General features: G+C 37.8%; 1 protein-coding gene across 1 annotated transcript; it reads right to left on the bottom strand.

The window, feature by feature from the left end:
• Positions 1–482: 482 nt before the first annotated feature.
• Positions 483–25,285, bottom strand: ESD (esterase D). The gene is made up of 10 exons (XM_015068909.3): positions 25,147–25,285; positions 21,493–21,555; positions 20,871–20,945; positions 20,207–20,295; positions 16,588–16,686; positions 14,228–14,352; positions 13,069–13,188; positions 10,953–11,051; positions 8,818–8,985; positions 483–1,394 (listed from the first exon to the last, which is right to left on the bottom strand). Exons 3-10 carry the CDS (start codon positions 20,936–20,938, stop codon positions 1,314–1,316), a joined length of 849 nt encoding a protein of 282 aa, XP_014924395.1. The 5' UTR covers positions 20,939–20,945; positions 21,493–21,555; positions 25,147–25,285; the 3' UTR covers positions 483–1,313.

The following is a 25,285-nucleotide window of genomic DNA, read 5'->3' as shown; positions in this document are numbered from 1 at the left end:
CTAATTTGATAACTTTAAGAACCTGATGACTTCTTTGATTACCATATTAACATGCATTCATATCAAGTGTTTAAAATGTATAATCTGTGTGAAACAGGTGAAAGGGATTAAGAGTACACTTATCTTGATGAGCACGGAGTAATATATGGACGTGATGAATCACTATATTGCACACCTGAAATGAACAAAATGTTAACTACACTGGAATGAAAAAAAAATTAATGTATAATCTTCATGCTTCTCTAATAGAAAAATGTTTTTAAAATAATCTGGGGAGCCCGGGTGGTTCAGTCCATTAAGTATTCAACTTCAGCTCAGGTCATGACCTCAGTTTGTGAGTTTGGGCCCCCTGTCGGGCTCTCTGTTGTCAGCAGGGAGCCCTCTTCGAATCCCCTGTCTCCCTCTGTCTGTATCCTCCCCTGCTTTCTCTCCCCTCAAAATAAACATTAAAAAAATAAAATAAAATAGTCAGACTTCATCTATCATGTTTCAAAATGAGTTTATTCATATTAAGTTCGTAAAAGGAACACAATTTGGTATTTACAAAGAGACTGATTACTTTTCTTGGTGAGCTCACCAAGCTAAATTTCTGCATGTAACTACAGGAAAATATCTGTTTACAGAAACATACGAAGCAACTTTCCTTACATAGAGCTATTTTCAGATTGAGTCTTATTATTTAATTCTCGTCTCTTGAGAAATCGCGCAGAAACCAATGTCCACAAATCTGTTTGGCTTAATAGATAAGAAAAGAAGTCTCATTGGATTGGGTTTATGAAATCTGGCTTCTAATCTTAGCTGTCCCACAAATAACTGTGTAATGATGGAGAATTTACTTAATCTTTCTGAGCCTCATTCCTTACTCAACAACAAATAGTTACTAAATGCCTCCTAGAAGCCAAGTGGTTGGCAGATACTAGAGACAGAACAATAAACACAATGAAGACAGTCCATGCCTTCACAGACTTAAAGTCTGGAAAAGTGAGGGGTTTAGGCTAAATTACCTCTTAAACCAATTCCTGAGTTAACATTCTATGATTTAAATGCGATTATATTCATATTCTGTGGCCTGAGGTTAATACAATGATTTCCAAATGACCTTGAGAAAGCTGTAATGTATTAAATATTTCCCAACATTGGCAAAATAACTTGTAAATCAAAAGCAGGTTTTATATATTCATTCAGAAAGTGATTCAACTATGGAATGGTGCATTTTTAGCACTACGAAATCCAATGCATTGAAATCATTTTTCCCAGCAATTCTGTTTATTACAATTTTATAATCCTGAACAAATTTTCTTATCTGAGGTTTTTCATGCATTCAGGTATTTTGCATGATGTCTGATGTGATCAGTAATAAAGGTTGCAATGAAGTAGTAGCTATGATCATAACCCTAGAAGACAAAAGAGAGGAACATAATATACTTTCCATTCAGAAACATCAAAGACAATAAACATATCTCTCATGTCATTTAATTATGTGCAAACAGTGAAAAAATTACAGTATAAGGAAGGCTTATAATCAAAATCAAGCTTAGGGGTGCCTGCATGCCTCAGTCAGTTAAGCGTCCGACTCCTGATTTTGGCTCAGGTCATGATCTCATGGTTGTGAGATTGAGCCCTGTGTTGGGGCTCCCCACTGTCATGGAGTCTGCTTACGATTCTCTTTCCTTCTGTTCCTCTCCCCAGCTCATTCTCTTACTCAAAAATAAATACATCAACGAACAAATAAAGTCAAGCGTATACTTGTACTTCAACATTTTCTCTGAACATTATAAGAACAGCAAAAATATGAAGAAAAATAAACATTCTCCATAGCTTAGTTTCTAGATGCTGCCATTACTATGCAAAGAGAGGAAATGACACATTAATTAAATGTACAGGATATACAAGTGGTCCTATCAACAAGGGCTAAAAGAATCAGAATTTAAAGAAGTCAGAAACATTGGCAAGAAGTTTTGACTTACAGAAGAAACACATTAACATCGATAAGACAGAAAGTATTAAAATGCAAAATAAGCACACATAAACAAAATAGAGAAAGAACAAAAAACATCCAATGGTCAAATGTTGTCTGGGAAGTTAAACACTGCCATCATAAAGTTTTGTTACAAATTCTACTTTCTACTCAATAAAAGTCTATCACATCATCATTTGAGGAAAAAGGAAAAATTCATTAAAAACAGACATCCCTTAGCAATAAACCACACTGGGGAAAAAAGTCAGTAAACTGTTTAGAAAACAATCATGAAACAGAAAGAAAATGTAATTTTCTGCCAAGCAGTTGAGTTGAAACGGATCTCAAACTATCTGGTCAATTAAATCCACTGACAAAGGGGCACCTGGGTGGCTTAGTTCTCTAGGCATCTGACTTCGGCTCAGGTCATGATCTCATGGTTCATAAATTCGAGCCCCAAGTAGGGCTCTTTGCTGTTCGTGTGGAGCCTGCTTCGGGTCCTCTGTCCCACCCCCTCTCTCTGCCCCTGCCCTGCTCTCTCTCTCTCACAAAAATAAACAAAAAAACTTAAAAATACCCCCACTGAAACAGGTCAATGGAGAGGCAATGCCCCCAGGGGCATCTTGAATACAACAAGAGGCTTTCTAAAGGAAAAAGAAACAAAATTAAGCTGGGAAGAACTAAGGGGGTTAAACAGCAGGTAATCTGGGGGCAGCCTCCCTTCCAAAACACAATGAACACGCAAGGTGAATACACCGAAAGGACATAAAAGTCTTAAGACTTTTAAGTTTTTACCTTAATCTTGTGAATGGTCTCTGATGGGAGAAAATGGGAATTTTCCTAAGCACTTAAGAACCAAAAAGAGCCCTAATAAAAATATCACCTGGGTTTCAAGGAACCAGGCAAATCCCTAAGGTTTTAGCGAATCAGTCAACGTTCTCCATCTCTTACTTCCAGGAGTATGCGGGGTACGTATCTCAGAACGGCAGTTAATAAAGAGTTCTAGTTTAAAGTCATCAAAGCAACTCAAAAGCACTGTCTTCTATTTACTGTGGCCGAACCATAGAAGTGAGTCTGACAGGAACGTTGTCAAAATTAAGACTGACCTTTGGAATTATTTGGCTTCACATTTCTCAACGATTAGACGAGGCCCAGTTAATTCAATTTGGAGCTAAAGAACAATTTCTTATGTAGAGAAAGAAACGTGAAGAAAAGCATTTTCCATTCATGGAATTCTTGAATTGTTATCAGGTTAACCAGGCCCATGATTTGCAATCCACAAACCCTAGGGAATACAGTCCCAAGTAGTAGCTGCTGGTTTTTAACAGATGAAATGATGTATCTGATGGACAATAGGGACCAATGCAAGGGAATGGATGCCCCAAGCACTTGAGGAGCAAAGTCCCTACGGTGACTGCGTATGCTGTATTTTTATGCAGTTTCACAGATGTTTAATGCCTTGCAGTTTCAGGCACATAGTGGGTAGTCACTATTACCACTGCTATTATTATTTATTATATTATTATTATGACTATATTAGAGAAGTCCCAGGGTAAAACAAAGTTACAGTTTTGAGCTCTCAGGGGTGTACTGCAAAAACACAGTACGTTTTATCTAAAATACCAAACCGATGCCCTTGACTTCCATAATGATATTTTCACAGAAGATCCACCTTTACGAGAAAACAGAAAATGCCTACTGTGACACACCAAGAAAGAGTTAAAGGCAGGAGAACACATTTGAACTACTGGCATTCTGGTACACAGAAGATCCTTATATAACCTCAGCCAATTGTGTCATCCCTGACCAGTCATGATCTATTTATCAATATGATTAAATGGAGGTGGGTCCTTTCATCAAATTCTCTGAATCGGTTTGGTTTGTTAGGCAGCTTGCACAATTATATATATCCGGTGACACTTGAAAGAGCCTAGGTTTCCTCTTCTACCTCCCACTCTACATGGAAAAATCATCAGTAGCAAGACTCTCTCAGAGTATAAAAATAAATGAACACATTTCTTTCATTCTTCACTCGGCTCTCAAAAAAGCAGCAATGTTCCAGCAGCTATGATGAACATTTGTCCTAAAGGGCAGTGCTTTCCTACATATTTTCCAGACCCAATTAGAAAGGCGCACATGTGAATTCCTGGGTTATTAAATCTCTTCAGAATACAAAGAAGACTGTGGAAAAGGTGTTCACTTGTTTACTTAATAAACAATTCCTGAGAGTCTGTGCTGGGTAATCGTGCTGAGTATGAGGATACAGGGACGCCTGAGAGATCCCTGCACTTCTGGAATTCTGTGCCATGTTCTTACTGTTCTCTGACAGGCAGTGCAGAGGCCAAAACCATCTATGAATCTTCAGAAAGGGCCTTGAAGAGGTAGTATGCAGCCTTGCTTTGATGTTGTTTCTGGAAGTTTCCATTAGGTCACTGAAATTTTTCCCTCACAGTGTAACTTTAAAACTGAAAATTAGACAAATGAGGCTTCAGAGTAAAATCTGATCTTTGTATACTATCAGGACTCTGCTATCTAGTGCTTTTTCAATTTAGATTCACTGAAGCCAAAAACAGAAAAGGAAAAATTCTATGAGGTGACAATCATACAAATGCCTCTATGCACCACACTTAGCTCTCAACTTTCTTCTGACAGTAGAGAGTATGTACAAAAAGACCCTGAGAGGGGTGCCTGGGTGGCTCAGTCAGTTAAGCGTCCGACTTCAGCTCAGGTCATGATCTCGCGGTCCGTGAGTTCGAGCCCCGCGTCGGGCTCTGTGCTGACAGCTCAGAGCCTGGAGCCTGTTTCGGATTCTGTGTCTCCCTCTATCTCTGCCCCTCCCCTATTCACGCTCTGTCTCTCTCTGTCTCAAAAATAAATAAACGTTAAAAAAATAAATAAATAAATAAAAGACCCTGAGATTTAACACCAAAAAGAAGTAAATAAATGAAGTTGGGTAAAGCATGTACATGATTGTAATAATTTTCTGCCTTTCTCCTCAGTTCACATACTTTCTATATAGACCCCATTTTTTTCAGCTTACTTAATTCTTCACCACTCCCATTTCATAAAGAAATACAGTTATACTGTACTTATAAGCAAATGATAAAGCAGGTAAAAGTCTCGGACCTAAGGTCATCTGAAGTCAGTGGAAGCCAGCCTGAAAACCTGAAAGCAACTTCACCGAAGCTATGCCCAGTCATGTCTACTCAGTCGCTCATTCAATTATAACAAGCCTAAACAAAACCTTCAGACTGTGGCCCTTGCCAGAAGGAAACTGAATGAAAAACTGCCTGAGCTAAAGACTGTGACTGGTTATTTCAATACTTTCTTGCTTTCTTTTGTTTTCAGAATTCAAGAACGTTTTGTCTTGACTCCTCATTAAATACACCCATTTATGTTTTTTACTTGTTTAGGCTATGAGCATTTCAGAAATAAAAAGTTTCTTTATTTTTTTCCCCCTCTAAGAATTTCATCAGTGTTTTACTTCTATGCTGTTTTTATAACACGCTCTATAGAGATTTTTCAGTCTCTGTTGGCAGGCTGAAACTTTGCTGGTGGTGGTAACAACACAGTTTCCTGGCACAGCCTCGCAGGGGCAAGAAGAGGCATCCAACATTGCGAGTGCCAAGAAATCATTTGGAAAGAAATGGTTTGTTACGTTACTTATAGCTATGGTTAATACAGTTAAACACATTACTTTACAATCAAATCAGTATTTGGATTTCTCAAAGTTGGTTACTGATCTAAAACAGGCAATTTAAGTGATTAAATGTTTAAATATTTTAACTAATCTAAGTAAACCCTATTACTTAAAGAGGGACACTCAGAGAAAAAAAGGTATATCCAATATATTGGTTTTTGACATATTTTTCCTCGTGTGTGTGTGTGTGTGTATATATATATAATATGTTACACAGTATATTTATATAAATTGTTCACACGTTCAAAATATTAGGGAAATTAAAAAAAACAGGAAGATTGTTCAGATCTGTTGCATAAGTTAGACGGAGAGGAGGCTGTGCATAAGTTCTCGTATTAACTAATTCCATCCCTCTGTTCCTCAGAAGCACTGCTTTACCGTGCTTGGGATTGCTTAGACGGATGACAGGAGGTCAAGTATTTTCATTTCAAGTGACCTTGCTTCCAATCCTGGTTCTACTGTGAACTAGTTGTGAGACCTTAGATACGCAGGTTACTTTTCTGAGCCCATAAAGTAGATGGACAGGAGCCATATTAGAAAACCCACAGCAAACATCACACTAAATGGGGAAATACTGAAAGCTTTTCCTCTAAGATCAGGAACAAGACAAGGTACCTACCCCTGCCACTTCTATTCAACATAGTACTGAAGTTCTAGCTAGAGCAATTAGGCAAGAAACAGATATAAAAGGCATACAGATTGGAAAGAAAGACGTAAAATTATCTCTGTTCATAGATATGCTCTTCTCTGTACAAAACCCTAAAGCCTCCAAAGTAGCAGGATACAAAAGCAACACACAAAAATCAGCTGCATTTCTCTATACTAGCAGTGAATAGTCTAGGAAGGAAATAATGAAAATGGCTGTATGATTCCACTTAGAGGAGGTACTGAGTAGTCAGATTTACAGAGAAAGGGGAATTATGGTTGCCAAGGGTTGGGTGCAGGGAGGAACGAAGACGTAGTGTTTAATGGGCATAAAGTTTCAATTTTACAAGATAAAAGGGTTATGAAGACGGATAGTGGTGATGGCTGAGCAACATTATGAATATATTTATTAGCACAGACATGTACATTTGAAAATACTTAAGATGGCAAATTTTATGTATGGTATTCTGCCACAACAAAAAAGTTGAAAAAAATGAAAGAGCAAACAAACAAAAAAACAGATGGGAGAGGACAAGAATGGTCTCTCATGTGGTCACATAAAAATAAAATGACCTAATGCTGTGAAAACATTTGGTAAACTGCAATGTGCCACATTATACATTAATCTAGATGTATCTGGACATTTATTATCGTAATTACACATTTTAGATCAATGTGTCTGACACAGTACCCTTGAACATGAATAAAAATGTTTTTAAAATCACAATCATTTCAGGGCACCTGGGTGGCTCAGTTGGTTGAAATCTGACTCTTGATTTTGGCTCAGGCCATGATCTCAGGGTCATGAGACTGAGCCCCACATTGGGCTCTGCGCTGAGTGTGGGGTCTGCTTAAGATCTCTCTTTTTGCTCCTCCCCCATGCACGTACACACTCCCTCTCTCAAGAAAAATGAAACTTAAAAAAAAATCACAATCACTGGGAATGCAAGCTGGTGCAGCCACTCTGGAAAACAGTATGGAGGTTCCTCAAAAAACTAAAAATAGAACTACCCTACGACCCAGCAATTGCACTACTAGGCATATCTCCACGGGATACAGGTGTGCTGTTTCGAAGGGATACATGCACCCCCATGTTTATAGCAGCACTATCCACAATAGCCAAAGTATGGAAAGAGCCCAAATGTCCATCGAGGGATGAATGGATAAAGAAGATGTGGTATATATATATATATGTGTGTATATATATATATGTGTATATATATATATATATACATATATATATATATACATACATATATATATATATACACACAATGTGTGTATATATATATATATATATACACACACACATATGTATATATACAATGGAGTATTACTCGGCAATCAAAACGAATGACATCTTGCCATTTGCAACTACGTGGCTAGAACTGGAAGGTATTATGCTAAGTGATACTAGTCAAACAGAGAAAGACAAAAATCATATGACTTCACTCATAGGAGGACTTTAAGAGACAAATCAGATGAACATAAGGGAAGGGAAACAAAAATAATATAAAAACAGGGAGGGGTACAAAACGGAACAGACTCACAAATATGGAGAACAAACAGAGGGTTACTGGAGGGGTTGTGGGAGGGGGATGGGCTAAATGGGTGAGGGGTACTAAGGAATCTACTCCTGAAATCACTGTTGCACTCTATGCTAACTTGGATGTAAATTTAAAAAAATAAAAAATAAAATCACAATCCCTTGTAATTTACAGTGTTCACTTTTCATCCTGAAATATTTTGTTTATATATTCCTAAGCTTATAAATAAGTAATTTTGTAAAAATAAAAACAGAATTCCTTTAATTATAACTGTATTAGCATAGAGTTAGGCGAGCAGTGGATAACCAAAAGTCATTTAGTCAAGGAAAACTTGCCAAGCAGCACAATGTTTAGGTTAGCACCTAACTCAAACTGTATAAAGTGCGGATGTGTGTGAGACCAATGGTTGACAGCCTCTGAGCTTAAGGTGTACACGAAGTGAAGAGTAATTAAGCTTATTCTTGTTATTTCCTGTGAGAACAGCCACATGTGTGTAAAGAAAGACATATCCAGTAATTTTGTTATTCACTGGTTCTACGGCCATACAGAAAATTATAAGTACTTTTCACTGCCAAAGCGTTCTTTTTTTCTATGGAATTTGGTCTTAGATATCATTAATTTAATCAGAAGGCTTTCACATTAAGTATCTTATTATAATTTTAAAAATATCTTACTAGAGGTAGTTTTCCAAATTCCAAATATAAAGTATTATGGAATCTTGCCTTTTTTAAAGTTTTTTTGAAAGAGAGAGAGAGAGAGAGAGAGAGAGAAAGAGCATGTGAGTGGGGGGAGGGGCAGAGGGAGAGGAAGAGAATCCTAAGCAGGCCCCACGCCCAATCTCATGAACAACCATGAGATCATGACCTAAGCCAAAATCAAGAGTTGGATGTGTAACTTAGCCCCCCAGGAACCCCTGGATTTGCTTTTTTATAGTTACTTGGAACAAGTTGAGGTTTCCTGGGACTCACCTCTTGTAATCTAAAAACAACAGGGACTTTCTTTTCTGTACAGGCAGCAATGAAGTTATCAGGTAGTAACTGTCCATCTGAAAGGAACTGGTCATCTTTTCCTTGATCGATTAGTATGTCCAGCTGAGAACCTGGGTAGGACTTCACAAGATGGGTAGCATCATAAGCCTAGAAAAAGAAAAACACTGAAAAATAAATTTGAAAGTACCCAGAAAGATATTCTTCAGAAGAGACCAGAGTAGAACCAAATAGAAATTTAAAGTCATTTAAGCTCAAAGGCCTTTTAAATCAGAAAACACTTTTTACATTGGTTTGCCTGGTTTTTATTCACAAGATCTTCAGAATTCTATGTCCCAATTATAGCCTCTTTTCTACTTCCACGCAGTCCTGAGCCAGTGGCAAGAGTTCTGAATCTCAGCATTTTTCATAGAATATAGCCTTTTCCCTTCTAAACCTTTGAGGTTTTTAATCATCTCTTAACTCCAAAAAAAACAAAAAACAAAAAACAAAAACAAAAACAAAAAACCCCACATCGTATCTTTTCCTTTATGAATCCCACCACAAATTGACTCTTTCTTCTGACTCCCTTGTATCTTTTTCTATTTCCAGATATTCTTTGTTTCAAATAAACAGTCTGTTTTGTTGTCTTCTCTTTTTGGCTTTAGTACATTCAGCCTTCTCTTTTATGGTGTTGAATAGCACCAAATATCTGCTATCCCCATGAGCTTTCAGGAAGATTTAATGTAAATAATCTGAATCATATAAACAACTCCTCAAATTTATGATCTCAGGAGCTGCCACTAGTTAGAATTTTATATTTTATTATCCACTTTTAAGTATTCTAGATTATTCATATATATTCACTAGCCACAACTTCCATGCACCAATCAAGACAAACAAAACCCCCAAGATTTCCCCTTCTAAAGTATCATGCTTTATTAAGACTTGCTTTCTTTAATCTTAAAGGAGAGAGTGGAAGGGGATCTATAAAGTCCAACTAGTTCTAAATTCTGTGATTTCATAGTCCTTAGGAGAAGGAGAAAAATTATAGATAGTCCAGGAGAAAAATTATAGATTCCTTTATCGGTTACCTGTGCCTTTACCTCTCCCTTCCTTTCTCCCAACCAGCTGGTCTTTTGCTCAATGCTTCTATGAGACCCTAAGCCCCGTGTTGATGGGAAAGGTGACCGCTTTTGTGACCTAAGGTCTCAGAACTCTACACAGACTCTGCACAGTGGCAAGGACTGCTAACACTGATGTATGTGCACTGTCAGATCTCAAACTGCCTAATAGCAATCACGTTCTGCATTCTTCCACTGTAACAAAAATCTAAGCCTAAGCAAAACACGATTCTAATTTAGTGACTGCAGGATTAAACCTCTGCTTTGTTAGAATTTCAACGACCAATCTTAAATAAAATTGAGATGCATGGGTGAATGACCTGGAACACACAACAGTAAGACAAAAAAGTTTTTCTCTTCCCCCCACTCAAGTATTTCCTACTTGTTCACATGCATATGATGATGAGTACATTTGCAAAATATTCAGACTCTTGGTGAAGTTTGCAAATAGTCTATTTCTGCACAAAAGTCAAATGAGTCTCAAGAGAAAGAGCCATTTTTAATTTTCATTTTGAAGCATCTGCTCCCATGCTTCAAAAAGCAATCTTGCTATTGGGAATGTTCACATAGATGTACATTACACAATATCTATTTTTAAAGACTTTTAAGTCTGGAATTGACTATCTCAATCTGAGAGATGCTGGATTTTGAAACAGACACATGAAACAATTAAAAGGCCGGGACTCATGGTTCCTGTTGTACAAATGAGCACAGGGTTAAGAGGCAAATCTAAATTTAGGGATAAAATGTGGTATTTTTTGGTAATGTTACTTAAGAAATAAACATGTAAATTAATCATTAGCAGAAAAAACATGTAGTCTCAGAATGTCTGCCACAATTCAATACAATGAGGAAAAGGGCTTTTTTTGTTATTATTACATGTATTTCCTTTTGTTAATTATTTTTAGCTCTGCGTCTGTGAGTGAGCTAGGAATATAATGTCTGCGATATGTAGCGTCTTCACAAATTTGAAAACTTAAAAATGAACATTAAGACAGCCTTCCCAGTACCTACCTTCCATTTATTTTGATCTGTTCCCAAATATCCACTGAAGGCTTTTTTGCCCCAAGGACAGAGCACTGGGTTGCAAATTGGAGCAAATGCTGACACAGACTTCAGAAACAAAGGAAATTTAAAAACAAGTCATATTTTGCAAAATCAAACAGGAACACATATTTGCAACTTGCTTAAAAACTCAAAAGTTTATTTGCAACTTGCTTATAAACTCCGACTTGCCATGAAAACTACTTGTGAACAATTCTCTGTGAGTTATCATATGTGCTGGGACGGCAGGCCTCTCCATGATACATCTCTCATGTGTTCAAGTAAGAGAGCTAATTAACCATAGGTGCCAACATAGTGGAAAGCAAAACAGTACATTTCATTAAATAAGGCACAAATGCAAGTTTACGTTCAGACTTTCTACTCCTTTTTTCCACTTAAAATTAATTCGTAGTGATATAAAACAGTTCGTACCTACTTTTGTGAGGTTATTAAATCTGAGACACATTCTTTCTCTTTAAACAGGACCAAGAAAGCACTGAACAATGCCCTTAAATGTGGCAGAATTTTAATACAACACAATTTTGGGTCCTAAGCGGTGTTGTTTTTCTTTCTTTTTTTTTTTGAAAGTTTATTTTTTATTTGGGGAGAGGGGGAGGGAGAGGGAGAGAGAGAGAGAGCGAGCGAGAGAGTGAGAGCACATGAGTATGTGAGCCAGGGTGGGGAGAGAGAATCCCAAGCCATCTCCTGTCAGCTTGGAGCCCTACACACAGGGCTTGATCTCATGAACTATGAGACGCTTAACCGACTGCGCCCCCAGGCACCCCCATGCAATGTTGTTTTTCACTGGGTAAGTGGCACAGATGGAATGGCTCAGTTTCAGAGCACTTATCACTGTGTAGGTTTATCAAAGTCTAACGCTTTTTTTAAAGGACAAAAAAAACAACTGAATTTGATTTTCTTCCTCAAACGTAATAAACGGATTGTCGTACGTACAAAAATATAAGACCATTTTATTTATTTATTTATTTATTAAAAACCCACTGCCAGGATTTGAATTAATTCAACTTTATATAGCAAAGCCCATTAAAAGAAAAATATTTGATGCTGCAAAAGAAGCTGGCATAAGAAATATTTTCACTTCTCAGTGGCACACCCGAAATGACTAAGAAGTTCCTTCTGGGGGAAGGAAATGGATTAAACAAATCTTGAGGTATCCGACAGCCCTGTGATTTTAAAGACAGAGCAGTCCTGAGATTATCCCTGTTTCAACATTCCCTTTTTCAACACGATGGTATGCTGCTCTGCCAGTCAGACATTCTACATATGGTGGTCATTCCAACTTGGCTCGTTTAAACAACAAAAAGTAAAGCTATACAGTTTCAAATAAATGAATGGAAAGACTGAGGATGTTATCTATCAGTTACGCTGCAATCCAATTTTCATCCAAGGCACTGAGAAGAGAGAATTCTTCACTTTCACAAATCATGAATATCTTCTTCTTCCCTCAGAACATCGAACTCAATTAACAAATATATTTCCTGGTAAAAATATGATATATACTGCAATAGTACTGCAATAGTAACAAGAATACGACTTAGAGGGGAAACAAAGCCGAGAAAGCTATGGTTTGAATAGAAGCAGTAGAAATTGCTTTATAATGTTTTTTTTTTTTTATTTAAAAAAAAATTTTTTTTTTCAACGTTTATTTATTTTTGGGACAGAGACAGACAGAGCATGAACGGGGGAGGGGCAGAGAGAGAGGGAGACACAGAATCGGAAACAGGCTCCAGGCTCTGAGCCATCAGCCCAGAGCCTGACGCGGGGCTCGAACTCACGGACCGCGAGATCGTGACCTGGCTGAAGTCGGACGCTTAACCGACTGCGCCACCCAGGCGCCCCTTTATAATGTTTTTAGTAGACCAAAGGTGATAGAATTCCAATACTTCTGATTCTGGAGCATATAATTTTGTGTTCAGTTTAATGCTCTTCCCCTACAGCTCATTCCCAACACTAGAAAAGTTTAGTCCCAGTACTAATAATAATATCCTACTATCGCTCTTTGTAAAGTTCCTAATTGATATTATCCAAGAGAAATACTTGTCACTGGAAGCTTCGGTAATCTTACTTTGTACTTTCCAGGATTCTTCAGAGCACATATCAGAGCTCCGTGGCCTCCCATGGAGTGGCCAAAAATAGACATCCTTTGGGGGTCCACTGGAAAATTGGCATTTATGAGTTTGGGAAGCTAGAGAGAATTTAATAATATGACAGAAGGTATGAGAAGTTTAAACTTTTCCAAAGTTATATAAAATAATTACACAATCAATACTTCCAAATCTAGTCTTACAATAGTATGAACTAATAAAGATGAAAAAATAAAAATCTCAGGTAGACAAGGATTCTTAACGTAACACTGGAGAAAACCTGGTACATCCTTCTAGGAAAGCAGCATAAAGAAAATGATGCAGAAAGAACCTTTAAAATGTCTAAAATTCACTTCTTGGCATCTTTCTAAGGAAAAAGTCCTTAGGGGGGAACAATGATACATAAAGACACTCAATGCAGTAAAACTTAATAGAGTAAAAAATATATGTAAATATGTAAGTATCCTATATTACAAAAAAGTAAATTATGACACGTGCTATCATATTATGAAATTATTAAGGTTATGTTACCAACAGAGTATTAGAAAATGTTTGTTTTATACAATTAAAAAAATGAACATGAAAAAAACTTTTATAATTCTAGGAAAACTAGTCATAGAAAAGAAGTCTGGAATATACCAAAACATAGCTGTTATTTGGGGTGCAGAATAATGGATGATTAAAATTTTGTATCGTTGAGTTTTATGATGTACATATGCAAAATTTAGAAAAATGCATAAACTACACGTAAATATTATTAATAGAAGCAGTGATTTAGCTACTTATTTATCCTTTCTAACTAAGCCTTGGTAAATCATTATAAAATATGTCTGAATGAACTGGCTGCCAGAGAAATGAAAAGTTTTTTTATATATTGTTTTCTTTCTATCCTCTGGGTAGTGTATAAAGGTGTCAATATAATTATTACCCTCTTTAAAAGTGTACTTAATGTTAACTTCAATTGTAATAAGACTATTGTACAAGTAAACTTTAGAATGTTCACTACGATAATAAATATGTACCAAATAGATTCAATACTACCACACCCCGATTTAAAATTCTCAGGACTAGAAGGACTCTGTGTCCCAAACCAAACTATTGGCAATCATCAGTTAATAAGTACAACACAAATGAAATTACCTCCTCGGTTACATAAGAATACATTCTGTAGTTAGTTTTCCAAGGATCTTCAGTGGCGTCCACATAAAACCCAGCACCAGTGCCAAAGTCCCAGCTCTCATCTTCTCCTTTAATATTGCAGCCACCTATCAAGGGAAAATCCTGTGGTTTCACCTACTTCGCGGTGATAACCTGTATTTCGTAACACACTTTTAAATGAATCTGAAAGTTCGTTTGCATCTGAGCTGATCGCCAACTATTGCAGTTCTCTGCCTCTTAGGGCACATACTTCCTGGCCCTCTTGTCCCTCAATAGGGCCACGTGACTAGTTCTAGTCAATGAGGCAAGGGAGGGAATGCCCTTTCAGGCTGGAGAATTCACTGCCAAGGTGAGGCACACTGATATTCTTTGTGAATGAAATGTCCTCCAATGTATTCTTTTAAAAAAAAAAAAATTTAAGTTTATTTTTGAGAGAGACAGAGACAGAGTGTGAGCAGGGAAGGGGCAGAGAGACAGGGAGACACAGAATCCAAAGCACGCTCCAGGCTCGAAGCTGTCAGCACAGATCCTGAACTCACAAACCATGAGACCATGACCTGAGCTGAAGTTGGTTGCTCAACCAACTGAGCCACCCAGGGCACCCCTATGTATTCTGAATATATGCTTCCTCACTGTTCACCTCTCAAAGGGCTTATATCCTCTATCCTTCTAAAATGTGCTGAGACTCCTTCTCTGATGACCCCTCCCCTATTACCAACACTTCTTTTCAAGGGAAGGGAGACAAGATGCTTGTGCTGAGTTCACTATCTTGCACTGAAAATGTCTCCTAATGTATTTTGGAATCACTCCATCATGTTTCCCCTATTTATTCATCCCCCAATGGGATTTTCTTATAATCTTTTAAAATTTATTAGGTTTTATTTTATATACTTCTAGGTAGTTAAAAAGCCAACTGAGACTGTTAATAGAATTATGGTAATACGTAATTTCAGGGAAATGACCTCTTTGTAATACTCAGTTTACTCATCCAGGAACATGACATTTTTCCATTTATTAAAGTCTTCGTTTATGATCTTTGGCAGGTTTTGCAATTCTTTTAAAAAATAATTCTTCATATTTTTAAAGTTTATTCCTAGGCATTTAACATTTTTGATAGTACTCTGAATTACATTTTTTAAAAAGTAGGCTCCACACTCAGCATGGAGCCCAATGTGAGGCTTCAACTCATGACCCTGAGATCAAGACCTGAGCTGTGATCAAGAGATGGACACTTAACCAACACTTAGCCACCCAGGTGCCCCTGAATTAAATTTTTTATTACATTTCTAGTGAGACCTGTCTTGCGTTGGTGTATTATATGTGCTGTGAAAGGAAATGCACTACTTCCTAAGGCCCGCCATTTATCTTCCAGATAGTTTTAGCGGCCATTTTTTTAAACATAATTTGTCGTCAAATTGGCTTACATACAACACCCAGTGCTCATCCCAACAAGTGCCGTCCTCGATGCCTATCACCCATTCCCCCCACCCCCCGCATCCGCCCTCAGTTTGTTCTCTGTATTTAAGAGTCTCTTGTGGTTTGCACTCCTCCCTCTGTTTGTAACTATTTTTCCCCTTCCCTTCCCCCATGGTTTAAATTCCACTTCCAGGGGTGCCTGGGTGGCTCAGTAGGTTAAGCATCCGACTTTGGCTCAGGTCAGTTCACAGGTTGGAGCTCCACGTCTGGCGCTCGCAGCTTAGAGCCTGGAGCCTGTTCGAATTCTGTGTCTCCCTCTCTTCTCTCTCTCTGCCCCTCCCCCGCTCACACTCTGTCTCTCTCTTAAAAATAAGTACACTTTAAAAAAATTAAAGACAAGTAAATTCCTTTTCCTGACACTTCTAGGGTCACAAAGTAACCTTTAATTCTGATGGACTGAGTTTTCAAATATTTGATGTTTTCATTTCTTCAATGTAAGCATTCTAGTTATTTATATTAAAACGAATGCACATTTCACTGTATGATTGTTTGATGAAGAGAAGATGAAAAAAACCTAATTTTCATGTGACAGGGCAGTTTATCTTTGAAACAGAAAAACTTCTTATCCATCGTATGTTCTTTTGGCACTGGTGCCAATATGGTATATTAACCAAGTTGCTCAATCTCTGTTTTGAAGCGTCTTCATCTATAAAATGGGAATAGCAAAACTGTCTGTTCTTGTAAGAGTGATGTCATGAGTAAAATTCGCAATGAGGAAAATATATAGCACAGTCTTTCATAATCATGATTATCACCTGAAAGGTTGAGATAATAGCAAAAATATGAAATACACTGTATAGCGTTACACAACTTATACTTTAAAGATTCATATTTTTACAAAGAATATCTGGAACGAGAACACTTACGAGGGCTGGTATCTGGAGCAATGACGACAAGGCCATGTTCTGAGGCAGCTTGATGATAACCAGACTTTGATATGAAATTTTGTTCCGTGCAAGTTAAACCTGCAGATGAATAGATTATTTCATGCTATACTGTGGATAGCTGATAAGAGTTAATCCCTGTATGATATGGGAAAACGAGCTCACTTACTATCAATAAAAGGCTTTTTTTTAAAAGAAATAATTCTAAAGAAGATAATAAAGTTCCCTTTCTTGTAAAATTTACAACAGTATTAATCAAGAACTGTCTTAGGTTAAATGCTCCCATAGCTGTCCTTTCAAAGTCACTCACTGAAGTTTTAATTACTGAAATCCTTAGGACCAGATGTATTTGGGAATCAGAATTTTTCAAACTGGAGAATGTTATATCAACCCGACTGGGGTGCTGTCAAACATGCCAGTTAAATGTGTTACTATTCCTGCATTAAAACATAAATACAGTAAGTCATCATAATACTAAAAATAACTTACAATTTTTTTATATATGAGTAGTCCTCAGCTACAAAATTCTGCCTGCTCATCTCTGTATTCTTCACTGATTTAAAAGAGAAATGGTCGCCATGTACCTTCCTTAAATTTTAGCCCCAGTCTTTACAGCTGTTTCTTCCATTCTTCCTAGCTATCTAGCCTTTTCAGACATGTGATCGAAGAGATGACTGAATTTTCTTACTATAGGAGCCTAATACTATAATGACGTGAGAATGGCCAAGAATAAACTGGCAATAAATGACTGAGCTAAGTACTGCCCAACCTAACACACCTTTTCCCGTGTCCCATGCTAAATATTCCACTACATCTGATGATTAGCAACATCAAAGCTTACTAGTACGCATGACTCAGAATGAATTAACTATGGAACACTTTTATAGTTTCTATTTATCCCCTAACAGCCAGCACAGGGACTTATGAAATAGTTGCTAATGAAGATTAAATTCATAATTACAAGATACAAAGTTACAAGTATCATGGTATAAAGCGTTATGGGAGTTTATGTTTAAACTGTGAGGACATACCTACTTTCACTAGTCATGGCGGAGTACAGGGTCCTTGTTTGTCTACCATGTTCCTTCCCAGTACGTCTTCCAGAGATACTGGAGCCATACCATGAAGGAGAGCTGCCCCAAATACTGCTAAAAGGTTAGCACTCTTGCTGACCTTAATGTAAATGTGTTTAGAGGCAAGGTGATAGTGTAAAAAGAATGTCTGAAAAGGATTTCAGACAGGATCTCATTCTAAAGATGTTCCTCAGCCACTCATTGCCTAACCAAAATTAGGCAAGTAAGCTGAATATTCTGAGTCTCAGTTCTTTCATTTCAAAAATGGGGATAATACTGCTTATGTTTATCTTATACTATGGCTCTGAGGATTAAATGTGGTAACATGTAAAAAGCCTTGAATTGTGCCTCGGACACAGTGCACAGTGTCTTACGCTGAAGAAATGTCAATGTTTAGAGACCAGAGAAAAATTTGTTGTTTTCTAGTCAGAACACAAATTCCTTGATTAATGTACGAGGGAATAAACTGTAGACTCCTAGAAGGGAAGATAGTTCTACTAGCAGAATTACTCTCACAAGTAAAAAGACGGTTACGAACTAATATCCACTAGATCAACTATATTTTCTATGAAGAGCTTTGAGGGTTTTTTTGGTTGGTTGACAGGTTTATTGAGGTAGAATTCAGATGCCATAGAAGTATACAGCTCGACTGTTGGTATATTTACAATTATGGAACACTACCACTATCCAATTTTAGAACATTTCTATCACCACAAAAAGAAACCCCATACCCATCTGTGGTCGCTCCTATTTTCACCCAACCCTCCCTCCACGGCCCTAGGTGGAGGAATTTAGGGCCTTATTATTATAGTACCTCTTACACAATACCCTCCTGGTACTTCTGATTTGGTTATCTTTCTTTCAGCCAAGAGACAGGTCTCCAGCGGCTGCCGCCAGAAAACAAAATGCAAAAAGAATAAGAGAAGGACTAAATCCAGTGCCAGGCTATGAGTCAGACAACTTGTTCACTCTGTCAAGGGATCTTGGGTAATGTATAACTTCTCTGGGCCTACAGAATAGTTATCTATTTTCTTTTTTTTTGTTTGTTTTAATTTTTTTTTTTTTTTACGTTTATTTATTTTTGATAGGCAGAGAGAGAGAGAGAGCACAAGCAGGGGATGGGCAGAGAGAGAAGGAGACACAGAATTCGAAGCAGGCTCCAGGCTCCGAGCTGGCAGGACAGACACCGACGCGGGGCTCGAACTCACAAACCATGAGATCATGACCTGAGCTGAAGTCTGACGCTCAACCAACTGAGCCACTCAGGCGCCCCAGTTACCTATTTTCTAAGGTGGTCTTCAGCTATACAATACTGTTTCTAAAACAAACATGCAATATTGTTCTTTCTTTTGCTTTTGGCAATACTTGTTGCTCTTCTAGCAAAATCAGATTGCTTTTTTCAACCACAGAAATGGGCCGCTGAGTTACAATCACACAGACACTTAATTTTTGCCTTTTATTTATTTACTTAAAAAATTTTTACCTTTTAAAATGAAATATGTATTTTCATTTTAAAAGACTGGCATTTGGGGCTTATCCTTGATAAAACATATGTTAAGTGGGAATTTATTAAAATCAAAGATATAAGCAATTTTAAGGTAACAAAAAGAGCACTCTATGATATAATTTGATTTCTACAGAGTGTCTCCTTACAATGTTTGCTTCTAAAGATAAAATACCAACAACATCTTGTGAAATAAGTTAGGAGGGAGCTTCAAACTACTGGTGGCAAAGCCTTACTGTCTCATAATCCATCCTATAGTCTTTAATATTCACCACTGCTTAAGAAGCTTTAGTATTCTTTTGTGATTTCCCAGACTGTTGCCAGAGAAGATTGGTGGAGTCCAATTAAAACATTCTAGAGAAGGCTCTAAAGAAGCTATTTGCTGGTAGTTTCTAAGTAGTGTATCGTGGGTGCTCTGGTGTTTTACCTAATATTGTTCTATTTGGGTGGTAAAATCTCCATAGACTTCCAAAATTCTTAGGTAGGTACAAGTTAAGTAATTTTTCTTTCTTTTGTTTTAAATAATGTTTATTTATTTATTTTTGAGAGAGAGAGAGAGAGAGAGAGAATGCACAGGGGAGTGGCAGGGAGAGAGAGGGAGAGAGAATGAGAACGAGAGCAAGTGAGAGATTGATTCCCAAGCAGGCTCCACACTGTCAGTCCTGAGCCTGACATGGGGCTGTAACCGACGAACCATGAGATCATGACCTGAGCCAAAGTTGGATGCTTAACCGACTGAACCACCCAGGTGCCTGAATAAGTAACATTTCCAAGCTCTTGCCATTGAGTCCAGAATTTTACATTTTCTGTTCAATTACTTGGTTTAACTTTAAAAGAAGTGAAATAAATGTAATTCCATAGGGCTGAAGTTATTCTCAGGATAAAGTAAGAGTTGACTATAAGAAGCTCCTAAAGTCCTATAAATGGCTCAGAAAGCACACGAGGAAATCAAGATAAAAGAGTAAGATGAACCAGTTAAAAACAAAAAGAAACTCCTTCCAAAACTTAAATGCATAATACTTACCAGACAGCCAATACAGCGCAGGGCATTTGCCAGTTTCTGCCTTGGGTGGTAAGTAGATTGCGAATTTCATTTTGCAGTTCAGTTCAACACTGTAATATTAACAGCCACAACAAAAAAATCAATGTCTCAGACTGGTTAAGACAGAAACATAAAAATAAGTGTTTTAATGTACAAAATAAGTGATTCTACCAATATTTAAGGAACATAACTTGATCCTTAAAGAATGGGGCCAAATTAGCATACTGATCTATTAACCAACTTGAGTCTTTGCTGTGCATGGCACGTAAGTCACTTGGGGGATGGGGGAATAAATTAAAAGAATAAATGTAACATCCTCAATGTAGCACTAATATTACTAAAAGAGAAACTTTTTCTGTTTCTAAAGAAATGTATGAAATAACAAATCAGCTTTTATAAAAAATGAATTCTAAAGATCTTAAATTACATTTTTGCTCATGGGCACTGAAATGTACCACATCTTTGTTTGTCACTCATATTGTATTATAATCACTAATATCACAAATGAGGTAATTTTGACAAGAACTATATGTATTTTTCTACGTAAACAGTAATTTTGTGCAACAGTGATCGTTCATGGGCCTATTAAGGAATCAAATAGAAGCAGGATGAAAGATATCTAAAATTAGATCTTCTTAGTAATTACCTGTCATGTTCAAAAACTTTCTGCAATCCTCCAAAGCACTTGTTACTGGAAATCTGTTTCAATGCCATTCTTCTCCTATTAGTAAAGATCAAGCTCATTCATTTCTACATTCATTCTTGAAAAATTTGAAAACTCATTTTCAGATAGATTGTCAAACATGCAACTGTTTTCCACTTAGAATATTTTTTCACATGCTAATTTTCTCTGATAAGTAACATTAAGAAACTGACTCACTTTCATGCACACAATTATACTTGTTATGCACTTCAGGAAACTTTAGTACTTTGGTATGTCATTACTAATTTGCCTAATTTATTAACAAGCTTTTTTTTTTCTTTTTTTGGACTGCTCCAAAATCTTTTCAGAAAGAATTTTAATTATTTTATCTCCCTTTTGTTCTGCCCCTCCCCTGCTCATGTGCGCGCGCTCTCTCTCTCTCTCTCAAAAATAAATAAACATTAACAATTTTTTTAAAAAAATTGCTAATAGTTTACCTGTCAACTCTAACAAAGGAATCAAAGAATTGGTATTACTGATTATGGCTGGTTTTAAAATGGGAGGAGAATGATGTAACAATAACCATTTTGATAACAGTAAGTGAAAACATTTATTGAGCACTTACAGCGTGATCGCCACTCTGTGATATGCTCACCCCGATCAAATTCCTCGTCCCAGGAGAGTTTTTCTGGGAAAGCAATGTACAGCTTTTAGATCAACAATTTTCCTTTTAAAAACATTAGTGAATTAAAAGTGCAGCTTATCGTTGGGAGATTTTGAAGTTTGGTAATTCTTTTCTCTCCAATAAATCTTTTAAATGTCATAAAGTTTTAAACTTAAATGTTAAAATACCACACATTATTAATTTTGAATGATATGAAAAAAGCTGGAAAAGCATCCTTACCATAAGTGCCCGCTGAGCAAAGAAGAATCTTCTGATTTGTATCTCTTGAGGAAGGTTCCCTTCCCCTCCTTATTACAGACCAGCCAAACACACTGAATAGAAAATCCTCAGAAACTGGAAACGGGTATTACCACTCTAGTTTTCTTCTCAATGAATATGTTCTACATAATTTCTACTGATATGCTGGGTTCTACAGTACGCTGATCAGTTGTGGTGTTAGGGTCACTCTAAAAAAATACTTAACAATAATCTTAAAAAGTTAATCTTGGAAATGTCTTTGCAAAATTAAAAAAAATTAGTTTAAATTCCATCTTTTAGTAATGTCCTCAGTAAATCCAAATACTTAGTTTTGCATTGGAAAGCTGGAATTTGAACCAGGAAGCCTGACAATAGGACGTCTACTCTACTGCTATGCTCTCCTTTCCTTGGAGGGTCTTTAAATACTCTCTTTGTTAGACACTCTGAGATTGACTAATTTTATAGGATTAGGGTTTACAATTATAGAGACATTAGCTTCTATCACAGGTGTATGCATTTAATCTATAAAAGATCAATTTTTAACAAAGTTTATAAATGTTATTAATTATTGACTATTAACTTCAGCTATTCTTATTCATGATCCTAACTTAAATAATACACTGACAAAGACAGATGCATAATTTTAGCATATATACATAAGACCAAGGAATAAATTTTTTTGCTGAATTATTTTATAAGGATGTCCTATTAAATTTAGTAAGGACTGTCTGCTTTCCCAGGCCATGGTACATCTAGTAGATAAGAGATAACTAATAATTATTTGTTGAATTAATGAATAACTTATTTTATTAACTTTAGACTACTAATTATATGCAAGTTTAAAAAAATTGTTTTTTAACATTTCTTTATTTTTGAGAGAGAGACAGACGGAGTGCAAGCAGGGGAGGGGCAGAGAGAGAGGGGGACACAGAATCTGAAGCAGGCTCTGGGCTCTGAGCAGTCGGCACAGAGCCCGACATGGGACTTGAACCCACAGACCACACAAGACCATGACTGGAGCCAAAGTCAGACTCTTAACCGACTGACCCATCCAGGTGCCCCTCATCCAACTTTCAAAGTAACATATAAGAAATATAAATTTACCTGACCAAATGCTACTTGCCTTTTTGTCTGCACCAATCCTCGCCTCAGAGAGAACTCGAGAGCCGGCTTCTCCTACTCCTGCCCCTTCTCCCTTTCCTCTTCACAGGCACTTGCCCTACTTCCCCATTCCCTATGTTTCTACCTCATTTTCTAGGTGGAAGAATCAAATTCTGCATCTCTAGATCCAGTCGTTCTCACACATTAGTGCCAGAATTTACATGTCTTGCTGGACCCTTCTTCCAAGACATGTCACCAGCTAACAAAACTCAACACATCTGGGGCATCAGGGTAGCTCAGTAGGTTGGTTAACCATCTGACTCGATTTCGGCTCAGGTCATGATCTCACGGTTTGTGAGTTTCAGCCCCACATGGGGCTCTTCACAGACAGTGCAGAGCCTGCTTGGGCAGAGCCTTCTACCTCTACCTCTATCTCTGCCCCTCCTGCTCTCTCTCTCAAAAAATAAATAAACTATTAAAAAATTAAAAAAAAAAAAACCCTCAACACATCTAAAATGAAGTGTCTGTGTCCCACCTTCAAACCATTTTCTTTCCTTTGTTTGCCTCTCTTTTCATCCATGCCTGTCTATATGTGAAATGTCTTAAAGTTACTCCTTTGAATTCTCACTGCTACCATCCTAATTATACACAAGAAATGAAAACTTAGGCTCCTGCTTTGTTTCTTTCTTGTATATCCCACTAAAATCAATCCTGCATGGAAGCCTAGGGCTTCAATACATGAATTTATTGCTTAATGGATACCTATACACATTACATATTCAGGCCTAACATGGCCTGCATGCAATTGCTGGTCATTTTGATTTATTTTTTATTTTTAAAAACTGTGATTAAAAAACACATACCATGAAGTTTACTGCCTTAACCATTTTTAAGTGTATAATTCAGTTGTGGTAAGCATGTTCTATCAATTTTAAAAACATGGTTAGCCTGCCCACATTAACTAGCAGATGAGAAATCTTGGCCATCTCCAGGCTGCTGCTACAGGTGTAAGGCTTATCCGACTCACCTAGTGGTTGAAACCCACTAAGTTATTGAAACGAAAAATAATGCAACTAATTATATATATATTTTCAGGTTTGAGGCCATTAAAACTTCATAAAATTGAAACTATGAAGAAATGACAAAAGGTAAATAAAGACGAATAAAACTTTGGTTTATTTTGGTGTATATATAATACTTGCCCTACTTTGGTAATATACTTTGGTCCCATTTTAACTGCGGTACTAAGCATAATCTCTTTTCCTTTATAAACATTCACATGGCTGGCCCACATATACATTTCTTAATCCACCGTGGGAGGAAAAAATACAGCATCCACGAATTCCAAACACGTTAACTTCGCTCTCAAAATTGTCTTCAACGGTCCCACATTACTTTTTTGGCCTCACTTTCTATTACCTTAAATCAGTCAAACTCAATTATGCACAATCCTAGTACAGCCTGGATGTTTCCACTGGGTGGCTTTACTCAACGCTATGGTTTAACAATTTCAGAGTAGGTTCCGGGGCCAGACCCTCCAGGTTAAAATTCCGGCCTCACCACGTATATCTAATATGTATAATACCTAATATGATAGAATATTCGTGATTGCTCCCGAGACTAAATGAGTTAATTCACTACTGGTTGTGACACTGCTGACTATGATATGCATGCAAATGTTAGTTATTATTATTCCAGCAACTCTGAATGCCCTCCTTCAAGGTCCGCTCCAATGCCAGCTCCCTGGCAACGCCTTCAGGGGTGACCTCCGGAACCCCTCCAGAACTCGCAAAACATTTACGACACGAACAGACGTACAAAGCGCTCAGTGACCCCTGAACGGGGCGCTTGGCAGGGCCACTAGCGCTTTGGGGTCTGTTTCTCTATAAACTGGGTACACATCTACCTCGTGCAGTGGAGATCGGGTCAAAGGGCGGGGAAAATCTATGCAAAATGGAAAGCGCTAAATAAACGTAGCGGAGACCGTAGGCCCGAGCACCCCATTCTTGGAAGTTCAGTGAAAGAAACGGATTCGAGACGAGGCCTGCGTCTGCAGCCAAGGTCCTGGCCTCGGTGCCCAGCTCGGCCTCCGGCCTCGGCTCGATCGCAGGCGGGATCCCGGCCGCAGTTTCCGCGATCAAGCCTGCGGCGCCACTGGCCTCAACGTCCGCCCGGACCAGGCCCCGCCGCGTCGCGGGTGCAGTCCGAACCGCAGGCGAGCCGAGGACATCCAGGCCTCAGTCCAGGCAGTCTTACCTCTCGGAATCACCGCGGCAAGGAAAGGGGCGGCAGCTGGAGCGCAAAGGCGGGGCCTCATCATGGCCGCCGGGGCCAACGTTTGGGGGAGCCCATCCTTGACCACGCCCCCGTCGGGCCCGCCCACTTACGGGTCTTT

The sequence above is a fragment of the Acinonyx jubatus genome, chromosome A1 (genome assembly GCF_027475565.1).
Source record: "Acinonyx jubatus isolate Ajub_Pintada_27869175 chromosome A1, VMU_Ajub_asm_v1.0, whole genome shotgun sequence".
Lineage (NCBI taxonomy): Eukaryota > Metazoa > Chordata > Mammalia > Carnivora > Felidae > Acinonyx > Acinonyx jubatus.
This window is presented reverse-complemented; position numbering and strand designations above follow the sequence as displayed.

Bases quoted from the DNA above. Each gene is read 5' to 3' on its own strand.
- ESD (XM_015068909.3), bottom strand. From the start codon at position 20,938: ATGGCATTGAAACAGATTTCCAGTAACAAGTGCTTTGGAGGATTGCAG. The intron at 16,687-20,206 runs GTAAGTATTATG...ATTCATCTGCAG, and splicing joins TGCGCTGTATTGGCTGTCTG to GTTTAACTTGCACGGAACAA. The intron at 8,986-10,952 runs GTAGGTACTGGG...TTCTTTTTCTAG, and splicing joins CAGATCAAAATAAATGGAAG to GCTTATGATGCTACCCATCT.